Genomic DNA, 17,953 nt, shown 5'->3' with positions numbered 1-17,953 from the left:
TTTGTACTTACAAATTTTTTTTTTTATTAAAAATACTGTTAGAATTGTGGTTTAGCTTAAAAATCAAATAGGCCTGCCTTGATAAAAGGGTCCTATTGAAGTCTACTACCTCTTGTGCTTTCACTTTATTTTAATGCTTACTGTTAAGCTTTATATGGAGCCGATTTTTCAAGAGTACTGGCTAATTTTATAAATTGGAAGGATCTTGACTGTTATTTTTAAAACAACATCATTTTCTCAGGAACGACTTTCTATTTGTCTACCTGAACATAAGGATAATATTGTTATATCTAGCCAAGGGAATCTTCAGGCTTTCTGTCAGATTTCCTTTTGGGGAACCTAGAGAAGGAAGAAGGATGTTTTTGTTTATTTGGTGCATAGTTGAAATAGAGGGCTTCAGTTGGGGTTCAAATCTATGGTTTACCATTAGTATTGAGATAATATTTAAGAAGAAGAGTGCAGATATATGTCAGAAAGGATAATAGTCATAAACACTTATATTAGCATATCATTAATGCATTCTAAGAATTATTAACTTTTTGAATGCTCACAACAGCCTAAAGCATAGGTATCATTACTTTCCTCATTTTGTAGCTTGAGGAAGCTAAAGTACAAAGAAAGTTCATACATGACATTCATAGACAAAATTCTTAAGTTTCACTAAAATGCTTCAAATGCGAAATATTTTCCATTGAAATTTCTTTTGGTTTTAATGGTTTAAGATTGTCTTTGTACCTTCCAGAAACTCATCTTGTCCGAAACATCTATTTTTGATGTCCTTCCAAACTTCTTCTATCACAGCAACCAGGTGGTGAGGATGGCAGCTCTGGAGGTAAGTTTTCTTAGTAACATAATGTAACATGACCTTTTTCTTCGTTTCTTGTTGATTTTTTCAGTCTATTTGGCTATCATATCAGTTTTTTTCTTTGGCCTAAAGTTAGTTCTTAAGAGTAGAGTCTTTTTCCTCTGAAACCAATGCTGAACTAAGATCTTGTTTGACCCAAGTGTTTCAACTGAACTAATCAACATATTCTAGGCTCCAGTCACAGGAAAACAGCTGCCAACATTTGTAAACAATCTCTAATTCTTAGATATATTTGATTCTCCCATTTCATAATGAATTCGGATTCCCAATAGCACAATAAGTGAAAAAAAATATGGCTGGTAAGAACATGTACCATTTTGTGATTTAGGGCAAATAAAATGGATTTCAGTTATATTCTGAATTGTCAAGCAGCTCTTATGAAATGTTTCATCATGAGAAAAAAAGTAATAACATTTAATGAACTGTGTTTTAGGTGCTTTACTTTATTTTTCTCATTTAATCCTACAATTACTTCATGAAATAAGAAGAAAGTGAGACTCTGAGAGGTTAAGTGACTTGTCTAAATTCACATAGATAATAAGGGAGAGTTTGCATTTGAATCTGACTCAGACTTTTCTGTTTCCACTACAGCTCACTACCTCATTAAGCACAAAAATTGCAGGCCCTGAATACTGCTGTAAAATTGCCAAGTGGATGTTTTTTAAAGATGAGGAAAAGGGGTGTTTTAGATGATCTTATGTAATATGACATCACTGCAATCTGTTGGAAGCTCTTTTTAGTTACTCTATTTGTATTCTGTGGGTAAAGTGTAATGTTTCCTACTCAGTAAATACCAAATTTTAAAAATATCTAAGTATTTTATAGTACTTTCATGTCTTTTAATGAGAAGTCTCCACATGCTGATAGAATTCCACGTAGCATTTTATATACATGGCAAATTATCTGAAGTGCGTAAGGTTGGACTGATGATTTTTGCTGAGATGTAGCCTGTTGCTGTTTCTCTTAACTCTTGAGTCAAGTAGTGTGTTTGACATACTGCTTTTGCCTAGTATTTGGGGAATAGAAATAATCTGAAATTGATTTCGGGCAATGGAGAAATTAAACAACAAAATAAAGGTATTAGACAGTAAAAAGGTTAGACTATAGTACAGTTCTTTCTATGTTCTATCTTCATTCCTCATGTGGCCCAGAATCAGCACCTTTCATTTTTCTCATGCTTGCTTTTATCTTCTTTTGAAATGATTATGCATAATGAGTTAATAGTCGTGGTTCTATCAGGGGTGGGGAATCTTTTTTCTGCCAGGTACCATTTGTACATTTATAACACCATTAGAAGGCCATACAATATTATGAACTTAAAAATTAGCCTGCTATATTTGGGCAGGCTAATTTGGTGAAGTGTATGATGTTAGCTGATATGGATTTCGAAGGCCTTATACCACCCGTAGAGTGGGCGTTTCCCACCCCTATATGCTCTCGCCTGCTAAAGAGCAACCCTTCTCCTGAATTTAGGTTAGTGTGAAAGGTTTATGGCACACCTAGAGGTGTCCAGCAGTCAGGCTAGGTTTGTTTTCATTTCTAGTCATGGGTATAGTTTTAAGATTCCAGCTTTAACCCTGGCTGGTTTGGCTCAGCAGTTAGAGCATCGGCCCATGGACCCATGAGTCTCGGGTTCATTTCTGGTCAAGGGCATGTACCTGGGTTGCAGGTTCGATCCCCAGACCCAGTTGGGTCACGTGGAAGCAACCAATTAATGTGTCTTTCTTACATCGATGTTTTTCTCTCTCTCCCTTTCATTCTATCTAAAAATCAGTGGAAAAATATCATTGGGTGAGGATTAACAACAAAAGAAAGATTCCAGCTTTATTAGTTAAAGCAAGGTATTTTTTAAAGTATGTTTTTACTGATTTTTTTAGAGAGCGAGTACAGGAGAGAGAGAGAAACAACTATGTGAGAGAGATGCATCGATCGGCTGCCTCCTGCACACCCCCAGTTGGTGATCAAGCCTGCAACCTGGGCATGTGCCCTGACTGGAAATCGAACCTGAACCTCTCAGTGCATGGGACAAATTCAGTTCACTGAGCCACACCAGCCAGGCAAAGTGATTTTTTAAAAAATCCTCACCCTAGGATAGTTTTTCATTTATTTTCAGACAAAGTGGGAGGGAGGGAGGGAGAAAGAGAGAGACAGAGACAGAGACAGACATCAACTGGTTACTTGTCACATGACCCCGACCATGGATGGGGTCCATGAATTGTAACCGAGGTATGCCCTGGACCGGAATCGAACCCGCAACTCTTTGGCCACAGGCCAACGCTCTAACTGCTGAGCCAAACAGGCCAGGGCCAAAGCAAGGTATTTTTATACAGAATCTTTCAGACTTCTGTCACCACAGACCACCTTCTGCATGAAATACCTCTTTTCAGGACTCCCTTTTCTGGGCTAACCATCTCTTAGCTTCTGTTTTTAAAGTGTATTTACTGATGATTACTTTTTAACCAGGTATATGTTCGAAGGGCTTATATTGCCTATGAACTTAACAGTGTACAACATCGCCAGCTTAAGGACAACACCTGCGTGGTGGAATTCCAGTTCATGCTGCCCACATCTCATCCAAACAGGTGAGTTTGAGCTGGTATGTGCATCTGAGCCAGCAAGCACTCCATCAGGAGACTTAGGGGAGTAATGTGTATGATGACCCTATGTTTTTTCAAAGCTAGAAATGTAGACCAGAAAATGAACAAATTTAAACCATGAGAAGAGAACCTCTACTACCCACTTTTTTTTTTTTACTTTGACTTGGAGAGATAAAGTATGGTCTGATAAAGATAAAAGTTGAGGATTACTTCATTCATTTTGGTTATATTATGTCACTGAGGAAACATAGTTTTTTTTTCCTTTTAAAGTCAGAAAGAATTTACTAACATTTTACTTGCTGGAACTTTGCCAGAAGATCTTTTTTTTTTTTAACAGTTTAAGTGAATACTTGGAACATAAAAATATCTTGGGTGGAAAGCTTTTCCTTTTAATATGTTTGTTTGGGTTAAGGTTATACCTAATTCAATTTCATTATCTCCCTAAAAACAGACACCTGAATTTAGCATTTGACATGCAGTCAGTTTTTAAAAATCACATTCCAGAAGCAACTTAAATTCAAGTAAATTACTTAATTAAGCCATGCTAATTCCACTATTTTCCCTTTCCTAAGCCCTTAAAAAAATTAACTGTACATATGGAGATTTATTTTAGTATTGCTTTTGCTTTAAAATGAAAACACTTTATCTTGTATACTCATTTATTTTTAAAGTATTCTGAGGCAGTGAAAACCTAGGAATTTTACCCACACATATGTTCATCCCCTTTTGTATTTTCATTCTTTTTAGTAATACCATAGGAAATATAAATACCACAGCCAATCTTAAGCTACCCCCTCCATTTCTTCTTTATAGCCTTTGGTTCTTCACTTTATATTGCAGAGTACTATGTCTTTGGGGATCCTTGGTTATAGACAACAGAAATAGCTTTGTTCTGAATTACCACTTCACCCAGAGCAGTAGAAACCTTCCGAGAGACAAAGAAGTCTGTGCTGAGACTTTTGGCCGCTGGATGCCACTGTTGATCCAGCAGAGGTCAGCAGATGAGCAGAGAGAGAGGCATCTTCAGAAAAAGTACTTCTCTTCTTTGTCTCAGAAGATCCTTTCACTTCTCTACCTCAAAAATACCTTATGGCTGGCAGAGAAATCATGTCCTTGATTTCGCAAGCATCTCTCAGTTCATTTTTGCCTTCATGGGTTTCAGAATCTCATTTTCTAGAAACGAATGGTTGTCCTTCGCAAGCGGCGAAGTCCTCATGGCACACATGGGCTCAGCCCTCGGTCGTCTTTCTTTTCTTGCATTCCTTGAATAATTATAGAGAACTACAAGCTATACTTAATGCTCTTTGTAATTCTCAGGACATTCTCCTTTTCTTCCTGCTTCTACACCTCTTCCTTTGGGCAGTGATTTGTAGTCAGGTTGCAAAGCTGCTTGTGATTCCTTCCCTCCTCATCGCTCCCCTTGTCTTTCTGAATTGCTCTCCCTGTTCCACTTTTTTATTTGCAGATATGTGTCCAGTTTGCTGAGGGATAGTCAACTAGAAAATGAGAGAAATGATTCCTAACCGTTAAGAAATCTTATTCACCTTTCTATCTCCGGGGTGTGAATCTTGATTATTTCTGATATGGTTTCAAAACTTGTATACTTGTCCCTTTGAATGTCTGAGATACACTGCACCCCCCATGAATGAAGACCAGACTTGGATAGACTATAATTCTGTGGTCTCTCGAAAGTCTTTCTTGGTTGTGTGAAAATAAAATTACATATGGCTGGATTATTATTATTATCATTATTATTGGTATAGATTTAAAGGTAAAGAGCAAATAAAGAAGGAAAGATAAAATAATCTGACAGCCAGAAAAACGTAAAAATTACTTTAATGCTTTTTTAGATCTAAAGTCCCTGTTAGTTTAGGAATATAAAATGTATTATCTGATTAAATCACAGAATGATATATTTAATTTAGAGTATAATTTATTCAGTTAGTACAACTTGAATATTGTTTTAGAAGATTCTGTATTTTCTTACAAATGTTTTTGTTACAGTTTGAAATTGTAACCTTATTCTGATACCAACCGGTATACTGCAATTTAACTGTAAAACTAACCACCTCTAGTTAGAATAGATGCCACAAGTTAAGGGCTCAGTTCTCCACAAAACTGCTTCTACTTCAGATTGGGCCACAGGTGGTGTTCCCAGACCACTGCAATTTTGACCAACTGGCTACAAATTTCGGGGTTCCCATGACCCACTCAGGTTCAATAACTCACTAGAACAATATACTTGATAGAACTCAGGAAAGCACTATACTTATGATCACGATTTTATTATAAAGGATACAAATCAGGACCAGCCAAATGGAAAGAGACATCGAGTAAGGTCTGGGTGGGTCCTAAACACAGTTTCTCTGTTGTTTCCCTGTGGAATCAGGGTATATCATCCTCCCATCATATCAATGTGTTCACCAACCAAACAGTTCCATTGTGCTTCAGTGTCCAGAATTTTTATTAGGGTTTCATTATAGCAGCATGATTGAAATATAGGCCACATGATTAAACTCAATCTTCAGTCCCTCTCCCCTCCACAGGGGTCCAGCAGGCTCAAAGCCCCCAACCCTCTAATCACATGGTTGGTCTTTCTAGTGAGCAGCCCCTACCCTGAGTTATTTCATCTCCCAGCATAAATTCAGGTGTGATCCAAGGGGCTCATGAATATTACTTGAGAAATTCCAAGGATTTAATCTCTCTCAGGAACCAGGGACAAATGCCAGTCAAATTCTTTATTATATAATAGGTCAGCTTACTTTACAAAAGAATTCTAGGGTCTTCTAGTTTTAGCTAGTTTTGAGCCAAGTTTCAACTTTTTTTTCTAACTCTAGTACTGTTATTCTTTTCTATTCTTACTGTTTTGAACAAGCAGGTTGTAAGCACCTTGTTTCTTATTCTATAGAAATAAGTTACAGGAGACTATCTGCCATTCCAAAAATTCCAGAAATAAACAATTCCAGTCCATCCCAGTCCTGTAAGGCTCAAGGACATGACTATGTCTACTAACCTCTAAATTAATGATTCTCAGAATTATCTAGGAAGTATTATAAAATATACATATTGGGGTCCTAACTTCCAAGATTCTGATTTATTTTGAACCAGAGTCCAGGGGGCCACTTTAAAAAAGCTTTGATAATTTTGATGAAAAACTGCAATTGAGAATCAATCCTGCTAGATCAGCACCATCCAGCAGAAATATAGCAATTCCCCCTTATCCATGGAGGATATATTCCTAGATCCCCAGTGGATGCCTAAAACTATGGATAGTACCAAACCATATATACACATACGTACCTATGATAAAGTTTAACTTATAAATTAGTCACAGTAAGAGGTTAACAATAACTAATAATAAAATAGAACAGTTATAGCAGCATACTGTAAGAAAAGTTATGTGAATGTAGTCTTTACTGTACTATACTCACGCTTCTTATGATGATATGAGACAATGGCTATGTGATGAAATGAAGTGAGGTACTCAGAATGGCGCACAATTTAAAACTTAGGAATTGTTTATTTCTGGAATTTTTCATTTATATTTTCAGACCTTGGTTGACCATGAGCAACTGAAAATACAGAAAGCAAAACTACAGAAAAGGGGGAATTCCTGTATAATACAAGCCATATATGTAATTTTTAATTTTTTATTGGCCACATTTAAAAGAGTAATAAACAGATAAAATTACTTTTAATAACATTTTATTTAACCCATTATATTCATGATACAATTTCAAATTGTAATAAAATTATTGAGATATCTTTCATTCTTCATACTAAGTCTTTGAAATTTATGTATATCTTATACTTATAGCATGTCTTGATACACGCTAGCCATATTTCAAGACTTCCTAGCCATATGGACAGCTCAACACTAGATCAAAAATTAATTAGGACTATCATAGTAAGTCCTTTTTGTTTTATGTTATTAGTAGCACCCCTTGGAGGGATTAAAAAAAAAAGCTGTTATTTTTATCTTGCTGGTTCTTAGTAGTTACAGGAATTAGCTATACCTGATATTATAGTCTATTTTGACATCTATAGCCTGCTTTAAAATATTCAGTGAGAACAGAATAGGCATATGAATATACATATTTTAATTATCAATGCAAAACAGAATTTTATACTATTTTTCCCAATTGGGATTGACAAACCAAAAATTCTTGGGGGAAAAAATAGATACATTCTTTAACCAATTTTTGCATTTTCTTCCCTGGCACTTGGTCTTCACATTCCTAGCCAGGCATTCATTTGAAGAAGACTAAATGCAGCCAGCAGGTTCTTAGAAGTGAATATCTTTCTAAGGTATGTTATTAAAGCAAGAATTCCATTCCTACAGTTTGGATTGGGATGAAACATGGCTTTCTGTCTGCAAATTGACAACAGTAGAGTATTTTTTCAGGAAAATGTTTTGATACTGGTGGTATTGAAAACCCATGTCCCATTAGGGCATGTTTTTATTTTTAGGGAAACAGGCAAAACACAATAATTTCCATTGCAAATAAGTGGAGCAGCCTCTAGGAAGGGAGAAGACACCCCCCCCCCCTTTTTTTTAGTACACTTGCGTAGTTATTGGGTAGTCAACATGTTTGGTACCTTTTTATACAACAGATTTCTAGCACTTATTTACCTTGTTTGACAAAAACTTTTCCTTGACATTTAGTTACTCTGTGTTTCAATATAATTTGACTGTTTTTCCCAGTACTGGTCTCAATATTTCAAAAAAAGAAGCAGATGACTAAACAGTTTATTTCTGATCTCAAGCTTTGTGCAGTAGCAGTATCATAGCCAGTGAGGTTTATCTAAGGCACGATTATTGCTAATTGGAAACTATTTCTAATCTCAATGACTTTCTGCATCATCCTTCTTGCTAGGTAGTCAAGGTATGTTATCTTCTTCTTGATTTTCTATCCAGGTTTTTTCTGGAAGCTATAGTTTTCATTTATTTGGCATTCCCAGGTCTGTCTTACCAGAGGATTCAGTTATTAGAACTTCACTCAGGGAAGCCCTTAGTGTAAATATACCCTTTTCTTCTTAAATTCTCTTCACTTGAATAGCAACAGCTATAGAGATTTTCCTGATTTAAGCATAAAAGGAAGCTATACATGTGTGACATGTGTGTTTGTGTGTTTTTCTTTCTATTTCTTCTTAGCATTTAAAGGCTATATCCTACTGTATGTGAATTTTTTTTGAGGGGAGGAGATTTTTGCTTTTTTTTTTTAAGGTGACTTGTAATCAGTTAGCAAATAATTTTTAAAGGAGAAGTGAATGAATTTCTTTGGTCATTTTCCTGGGTGCAGGAATAGTGTGGACATCTGGTCTGCACTTAGAGAACATTTTATTATTATCCAGACTTGATTCTCTTGTCTAAGATTTCATCAGCCCAGTTCTTTAGTGAATTCTACCAGAATTATACATGGATTAATCCCAGAGCTCAGACTATATAATTTAAGCATTCCTTTTTCTCTTCTCCAGTTAGGCCCAGGGTTTAGAGCCCGAGGTGTGTGTGTGTGTGTGTGTGTCTTTTTTCCCCATTCTGAAATCCTACTTTATCACTTACTGGACTAGTGATGGAAAAGCTTGTTACATACACTAAAGCATCATCCTAAACATCTTTATTCTGGGCATTTCATTGAATAATTTGACATTCAGATTTCACTTAGCTTTGGGCATATTAAATTACTAAGAATAATTTGGAAACAGATAAGTTGTTTAGTCAGCCTATGTATTTCATTTTCTAAAATATAACTCTATTTATACAAACATATATAAAGTACATTATCTCATAAACTCTGTGGCTCTGCATATGGCTGTACATACTATGACAGTCTGAGAGTTTAAAATTTATAACTCCAGATGATTTTCATGAGTAATACACATTAACAAACACAGTTCATTTTTCAGAAATTTTACCTGTGATTCAAATAAGACATCAATTGATGTAGGAGATGGAAGTATATTTTGTATGTTTCTATGTATATGTAATGGGTGAGGACCTATTGGTGTTTATTTCCACCTATTTTTTTAGATGGAAATTCATGCTTTAGTTGAGTTATATTGTACCTTCTTTGCTATTTGCTCCTTGTGAATTTGGTCTCCTTTGTTATAATGTTTTAATTCAAGCACTTTCCTTTTTTTCATGTCTCTTATCCAGAAGAGGTCGGCTGTGTTCTTCCCTGATAGCACACATTTTGGTCATGACTGAGTTTAGACTGCTTGGCACCTTCAATGTTTAGCTGTCAGTGGGTGGCCTCTGGACCTTCTTTTTATGAAGAAGGTTGTGAGGAAGTTCAGGAATCAGAAGCCTTCCATGTGACTAATCAGCAGCCTGCTGCCGTATTTGAGAATTCTGATAATCTTTGACACCCAGAGATTAGACCCCTCTTTGGATCATATTGAGACACTCAAAAGTCACCCAACTTGTAGCATTTTTTTAGCAGCAGGAACACTTGGTTGTAGTTAGCAGGCTAGAAAGAGCTATAAATAAATAAAATCCTACAGCACTTGCTTCCTTCATTCGGGGTAGTGTGCTGATAAGATGCAAGCATCTAGGAGAAGAGAAGATTCTCAGCAGGTTTAAGTGCTTACCAAAGTGCTTTCCTGCATCCATGGCTCAGCTGCTCGTCTCTGCTGTGTTATTTTGGCACTTTAGACTTGTAAGATTGGAGAATCGAGTTTTAAACTCTCAATATATCATTAGAGTAGCTCAAGGTCCCTTCTTGTCAAGGAAGACTAGCTGATTCCAGGGGGAAGGAAAAGCAGAATCCAGCGCACCTGTAAATCCCTGTAGTTTTGTGCTGTGGATTTGTAGCTAATTATACAGCAGGCAGCAGTAATATGCTATAGCTCTGTTGGCATACTTGTTTCCAAAAGAGCAAAATCTTCCAGCAGAGCAAAGAAGGGCTTTGAAGGGGCTGCAAATGAATGAATTAATGTTCATTTTTTTGTAAACTAAAGGTCTGCATTGGAATCAGGGCATCCAAACTGCAAGGAGGTGGTAGAGGTGATCCCCATAGAAATACATGGTTTAGATGTGTTTTAAAGCTCTTGATTTGGATTCTCCTGCAGAAATATAGTCACGCAAGGAGACCACCACTGGTCACAGCCAGTCAAATTGTTCTTTCTCCTATGCTACTGCTATTAGCAACTGCTAGTAGGTTATTCAGCCGACCTCTTCTGATTCTGCTTTGCTGCCTGATTTCAAAAGATTTGCCCTATATGGCTCTCAGTCACAGCTTGATGTAACCACTGCTTGTTTGCATGCATCCCCATCATTTTCATGTAGGGTCTTTTTTCCCCTCTTCAAGTTGGAAGGCAAAAAGAATCGGGAGCATTTTTATATGATAAAAGATTTAGATAGGGCCAGCTAGAATCAAGCAAAATGAAATTCAGCTGGAAGGGATGGCAAAAGGCTCAGAGAACTTGTGACTGCCAGAGAAGTCAGTGTTCCTTAAATGAAGAGGGTTCAGCTAGCAGGCAGCAACTCTGACTTTGCATTCATATTGAAGCAGGCTCTCCAGCCATTCTAGGCAGACAGATCAATAAAATCAGAGGTGACTTAGTGCCAAGAACTTCAGAATTCAAAGGATTTCTCTTGTCCTTCTTTAAATTTATTCTACATTGATGTGGAATGCTAGCCTCGGAAACTGAGATGAGAAATTGCCTGGTTTAGATTCTAGTTTATGACACCCTATTGAACAGTGTCCTTGGAAAGCATCCCCTCTGGTTTCTCAGTTAATCACATCTGTAAAATGGAGCTATTCTACTGGAAGGAAAATGATTCCAATATTTATATAAACATTACATGTGAAGATTCATCATAAATGCTTTGACTAGCCTAAACAGCAAATGTCTTATGAGACATGAATTTATATCCCATGTATTTAGAAATATAGTTGATTGCTTTATCGGAAATTGAGCAATTGGACTATTTTTACATGATGGTTTTGCAATGGAATGTAGTAGATTTTATTTTTAGCTACATAAATGGAATATTTAACTCATATATACTCTCTTCCTTGATTGTTTATTTTTGTGCAGCCCATGCATCTAGCTTTCTAGTGTATCATAGTGGTGTGCAGTATGCCACATTGGTCATATTCTTAAATGAATCAAATAGCCCCTGATAGTGTAACAAAATATATAAGTGATCATTATGGACATGGCTACGTATTTACCTGGTAATAAATAATTTATTCTTCCTTCCCTCTAGCTCCACAGATTCTTACTGTACCAAAAAGGGAAAGCTGCCTCTAAACCTACCTCTTACTTAATTGATTTGGTGCCATTCCTTTAAAAACTGGAGATGTTGGGAGTTTTTGTTCATACCCCATACTGTGTAGATGGTGCACAATTTCTATAACAAAGCAGCAAGGGGCTCCCTATGAGAGGTTGAGAATTGGTGATGGAGAAAGGCTGGCTTTTTGTTTGTGGTGTTCTTTTCAATTCAGGCCCTTTTCTGCTGAAAACTTGGCCCTTATCCTGTAAAGACTCCCTAAGGGATTAGAGTGTAGCTAAAGAAGCGGCGAGACCATTTTATTAGTTTAAGAAATTGGTTAACAGTTGAGAGAGATTATACTGGTTTCTAAATTCCATAAACCTGGATAGGTGGAACCTGAGATTGCTTTGGTTGTAAGGTTCTTCTCTGTGAACTGAGTGAGATTCATGGGAAGGGACTGTACAAGTGGCTCCTTTTTTTAGAATTCTTTATATCTTAAAAGGAAGACTTTTCTATTTTCTCATTAGCATCTACATTTAGTTTTTTTTAGTTTCACCTCCCTCTGCTCTAGAACCTATGCATACTTTGTTGATGAGGGCCCAGTGTGTTATAACTAAGGCTGTCTTGTAAAATGAAACCCGTTCCCCTGAGTGAGAGAGGCTCAAAGAATTCACACAGCAAAGGTGCAGGTTTTTTGTACTCGTAGGTTGCTGCTGTCTTATGAATTCACTCTGTGATACAGGTTTGATGCAGAGAGCATTGCTACTCACAAATCACACGAGGTATACAGTTTGTGTGCAGTGATATGTCACAGCTTTTTATTTATATGGCCAGCTCAGTCTGTTCTGCTCCTTTCACTGCCATTGAAAGTGCATCATTTTCCTCCCTTTCTCCTCCTTCCCACATATCATCAGCACCACCCACTATGTTCTGCCCATTAAGTCCTCTGCGTGCCAGAAAACCCCAACAATGATTAAATACTGATAAAAGAATGTTAGAAGGTTAAGATATCAACCAATCAACCCCCTTACAGTCCTCCTAAATTGTGGGTGGTAAGTATAACTTTGCCCTTTTAACATTGGAAATAAGGGGTTTTGGGTTGTTTTTTTTTTCAGTTGAGGAAATGACTGAAATCATATTAAGAAACAAAAAGAGTTGGTGGCAAAGACCAAAGAGAATATAGGAAACTTGCTTTGCAGTCTTTCCATAACTACCCTAGTCATTTTCTCAGGATGCTGGCACATTCTTTACTGGGAAAATCTAGGACTAGCCAAATTTAGGTAAGGTTTTATTTATGAGAGGCCTAGAGCTTTTAAGCTTATAGCAGGTTTAAAAAGTTATTATTTCCCTAAATTCATTTAACTTAAAGAGTGTTAATTTTTACATATTATACCACTCTAGCCATAGAATCATTTATCATTACATTCCTGCATGATTTTCAGTTCCTTCAAGCTCCTGTACTACAAAGTACCCTCCTTATCACCACTACCACCACAACCACTATCTCACCCAAATCCATGGGATGAAAAGCATAGTGGAAGAGACTTATTTAGAAAGGCAGCTTGGGAACCCTCTGGCTTCTTTTCTTTGGATGAGAGTTTGTAGGTTCATCACATATTCTACAAAACCAATTAAGGTAGGGGAGGGCTATAGAATCAACTTCTCTGGACCTCCTTATTACATTTTTAGTAAAACAGGACCAAGAAAGAAGATTCTTTAAGAATCTTGTCAAGAATTGTATTTCATGTTGAAGCTTAATATACCATATCATATAACTTAAATTAATTTTCATGAGCCTGTTTTATCACTACTCTGCATTATTTTTGTAATAGATCTATTTAAAAAAATTCATGGTAAATATATTTCGACCCTTTCCACCAACTGCTGCTGTGGTGAGGTAGGTCAGGAGGCATGCCTCTTTGGAGGCGCCCTGGAGATGGAAGGGTAATGAGCACTTAATTATGTCTGCTGAGTGCCAGCGCTGCCAAATCGCAGCTCCTTGTGACTGGTCTGTATCTGCTCTGACAATTTTTTTTATTATGGCTTTTACTAACCTATAAATAACTAACTGTGGTTGTTTAATTACAGAGGGAACATCCCCACGCTAAACAGGTACCGTATGTTTAGTTTTTATTTTTCCCAATTAAAAGCACCTTTTTTGTAACTTAGAATAGTGAAATCAGGGGGAAAACAGCACTATACTGGACATGCTAATATGTTATCTTCTGCCAGGGAGTCAGTCTTGAGCTCCCCTTTGGATGTGCTAAGTTATTCTTTCTATTTGGAAAACATGTCTTCAGCTTTTCTTCAGCTGTTCAAAAAGCACTACTTGAAAAGCCTCAATATGGAAAAGCTCCCATCTAGCTGTATATGTTAGGGGAGTTGTCTGCCTGATGTTCAGCTTTGCTGTAAAGATCTTTTTTTTTTTTTTTACTAAGTTATATATCTAGTTTGGGGCTTTCAGAGGAGAACCCCTTAAGGTTACTCCTGTCCTGGCAAATTATTCCTAATTTTTTCAATTTTGAGTTTCTCTTACTTGCTTTTCCTTTTAGAGGAATGCAAATGCAGAAATAGCTGATCTCATGTTTTTATTTCATATCTATAGTAAGATTCACATTGGAAAAGTGTATTTAAATTTTGATGTGTATAGCCCTGGGAAGAGGTTTCTGGGCCAATATAACACAAGTGTCAGTTTAGTATTTTGAGTTCCTCCTGCTTCTGACCAAGCAAGGCAACACAATGCAAGTTTGAGAGGAAAGCAATTCTGATTGGAATTGAATCCACAAAATGCTAAAGCAATAAGTTGGTGGCGAGTCCTTTGTACATGATCAATTATACATTGAAATATTTATAGGCTTATGTTTATTTTTTCCCCTCTCCCCTTAAATATTAAGTAATCAAAACTCGTTATAGCTTTTAGAGTCCAATTTGGATGGGGAGAGGAAAGGGAGTGCTTTTGTTTGGTCCTCTTGCCTACCCTTGGAGAGTGGGGCTTGGTTCATTCCTGCCTGCCTTTAGCTGTCCTGGCCCATGAACCTAGTACCGAGGGAAACTAAATAGTGTATATTTCCCATGGGGTTCAGTTGAGTGAAAAAGATATTTAACCCCATGTTTGCCACAAGCACAGCCTGTTAGCTTATTCAGATGGAGTTCCCTTTAAGTGTATCTGGAACCCTTTTATCTTTCCTGTCTAATACCAGGCAGGTAGAAAAGATATGCCTCACAAACTTGCTCCTTTAGCGAATATATTTGGTGATCCTAGAAAAGAGGATGAAAGTATTTTGGAGTTCCTACAACTCTGAATTCCAGTTTCTAGTGAGCACCATGTATAAGACTTGCTTGCTGTGTGTTTCATTTGTTTATTTGTTTCATTCATGGTATCAATGGTTTCCTCTCCCACTCTAGCTTTCAATTCCCTAGTACTGTCAAAAGATGAAGTACCTTCTTCATCATCATAATTTGCCAAAGGAATAAAAACCTGGAGTGTCAGTCTCTATGGTCTGTGTGAGCAGCACTTCCATCCTATAAAAAACTCCATTGCCTTTTATAATTACAATTTACAGTAGAGTACAGTATGTACCCAGATCTCAAGTTCTCATTGCTGGCTCTCTTCCCCCTGCAACGCTGCAGGTGGTGCATTTAAGGAGATTTTGGAGCTGCTCCCCAACGTTCAGGTGCCATTGCCTTACTCTGAACTTCTTCTGATCAGTATGCTGGTAACATGTCAGGCAAGTCCTAGAGGCATCCTTCAGCTTGGTCTTCCTAACAGGCTGCCCTGATTGACTGGGCATTCAGAAACACTTTACAGTATTATTTATCAGTACATATTGCAGAGGTGCATCAAGGAATATACAGCTTCATTATGTTTTTAGATTGAACAAATCAGTTCAGTTCTCTTTGAGCATCTCCATTTAGCACCTGTTTGTCATGCTTACACATACTGTGAGACCCATGCTCTGCCCTTTTGTATCCTGCTGGGATTTATTAAGGGCTTTTGGTGAAGGTATGTTTACTTTGGTATAGAAATGTTTGATTATAAAATGGAAAATTTGCAATTTAAGATTGAAAATGTCTCTCTTTCAAAAAGGGAGGAGCTATAATCCTTATAACTGCTATCTGTTATCAGCCCATTAAAGAAAAAAAGTAAATACCTCATAAGTTCCTTTTATAGACTGTGACTTGTTTCTGTGTGGTAAATAATGTTTTTTATAATGATCTACTAAACCATTCCAAATGACTTAGAGTTGTTGTACATGCATATATCTATCTGTGATTACTTAATCTATTACTGTTTCTAGAGAAAAATGCCTTAAGTGTTGCCTAGTTACGACTCACTTGGCTTGCTTACTTCCTTTTAAAATGGGGAATGTTATAGGGAAGGGGAAGATGCAGGATGGTTTTTAACCCCTATGTGTTGTTTATTTATTAGACATGCCATGAGGTCATTGTATTAAAACTGCCATGAAATTCCTGAGAGTCCTTAGATTTTTATTTGGATAAATTTTGGAGTGATAAAAATATAGGTTATGTGTTTGGATGTGGGGTATGGGTGGATGGGGTTCAAACAAAAAGGTAATGTGAATGTAGCAAGATAGCCTTATCCATAGTGGGTAAAAACCAAATCTGCTCTGCAACCTTACCCTATTTCAGAGTTTCCTCCTAGCTCCTTTCCTATTGTCACTCTTCCAGTCCTTGATCCTACCCTCCTTGTCTAACCACTTGATTGAATTGCCATTTAGAATGTCCTTCTCCTCCAACCTCAACCACTATGGCATGACTCATGTAGCTAGTGTCAGTGATGTACTATTGGACAACTCATTCACTCCACCATGTCAGCGGATGGGCGGAATGGTCTCTTTTCGGACTTTTGAAGATTTTGTCAGGTAAGACACTGTGGAACTGTGTCTGTACAAGGGGAGCAATGGGTGTCTGTGTTTTGGGGTCTCAGACTTCTGCCAAATGAATAAAGGTCCCCAGAAGAGCCATGAGCCAGCTAAGGAGATGTAGCCCTTGCTGTATATGTCCTCGGAGAGGTATATGTCCTTCCATTTCTACCTCTCATTCAGACTCTACAAGCCTCTAGTTGTTATATGAGCCTGGTCAGAAAAAAAGAAACAAACAAAAATCATCTTTTCTTTAGGAGCTAACAGAAGAAGCTGTCTGCTTTGTGATGAGTGAAATGTCAGGAGAAATTAAACACAACACTAGAGTGAGCCCCACCAGAGACGATACATCTTTTGATTAAATGCATTCAGCATCTATCTCTTGATGTATACTGATGCATTACCCTAGGGGGAGGGGTAATTACATTGGTCTGTCACTGCTCCAGTCCCAGGCTCTTTCTGTTACTTTAAGACTGATGATGACAGCAGTGCTCATATCTTACATATGAAAAAAGCAAAACAAAAAAGCTTTAGATTATTTTTTTTTAAAGAAAAATATATATGGTTTATTAAAGTTGAAACAATCCATCCTCCTAATTTCTGCCACTTGGTGAAATTTTGCATATCACCTGTAGCCACTGGTGATTCCATTCAGTTGACTGTTGAGCATAGGGTAGGGTAGATTATTCTTTTAGACTGAACTGGCAGTGGCAGCGTTCGTTTTCTGCCACTTGGATTTTCATGGTGGGTGTTTTTCTCTGGTATTTTTCAGGATCTTTGATGAAGTGATGGGCTGCTTCTGTGATTCCCCACCCCAAAGCCCCACATTCCCTGAGGCAGGTCACACATCTCTATATGATGAAGACAAGGTATACTGTCCCCTTTGGGAGACTGCTTTGCTCCTTCAGATACACAACTTGTACTACATGTATACTATCTTTCTGACTTGGGAATGTCATCTCTTTACCCTACTTTATATTACTTAATTTTATATGCCTCATCCAAGTATTTTTGGAAACTGATAGAATATAAATTCTAACATTAAAAAACAACAAACACTTATTAGTCAGTAGTTTGGAATCCATTGTAGCTGCCTCTGGGTCTCTGAATATTGTTTCAAAGACTTCATCTTTGGTTGTTTTAATTTGTACATGGTGATGGCTTGTATACTTGTACAGTGGACCTATTATAGTCTTCAGGGAATGGTAGACTTTAGATAGTAGGAAAATTATGTTTAAAACTTTGTCCTTTTATTAAACCCCTTTTTTCATTTCTCGGTAAACAAATTGTTGTGGGTTTTTTTTTCTACCAGAGTATTTTTCTATGGGTGACATTTCCACTGTGTGATAAATAATTAGGAAATATATTATGTGGGAATATGTTCAAA

General features: G+C 37.1%; 1 protein-coding gene and 1 pseudogene across 2 annotated transcripts in view; both read left to right on the top strand.

Annotated features, from left to right (window-relative positions):
* Positions 1–17,953, top strand: part of ACACA (acetyl-CoA carboxylase alpha) — a 250,284-nt gene that overhangs the window by 99,679 nt on the left and 132,652 nt on the right. For both annotated transcript variants that reach the window (XM_036267833.1, XM_036267834.1), the window contains exons 28-32: positions 743–832; positions 3,329–3,447; positions 13,772–13,795; positions 16,423–16,566; positions 17,339–17,435. In XM_036267833.1, the coding sequence (XP_036123726.1) occupies positions 743–832; positions 3,329–3,447; positions 13,772–13,795; positions 16,423–16,566; positions 17,339–17,435 (474 nt within the window). The remainder of the gene's footprint in view (positions 1–742; positions 833–3,328; positions 3,448–13,771; positions 13,796–16,422; positions 16,567–17,338; positions 17,436–17,953) is intronic.
* LOC118635192 lies at positions 8,228–8,394 on the top strand (annotated as a pseudogene).

Source organism: Molossus molossus, unplaced genomic scaffold (assembly GCF_014108415.1).
Source record: "Molossus molossus isolate mMolMol1 unplaced genomic scaffold, mMolMol1.p scaffold_m16_p_19, whole genome shotgun sequence".
Taxonomy (NCBI): domain Eukaryota; kingdom Metazoa; phylum Chordata; class Mammalia; order Chiroptera; family Molossidae; genus Molossus; species Molossus molossus.
Note: the sequence above shows the minus strand (reverse complement) of the source record. Positions and strands in the feature narration are given on the sequence as shown.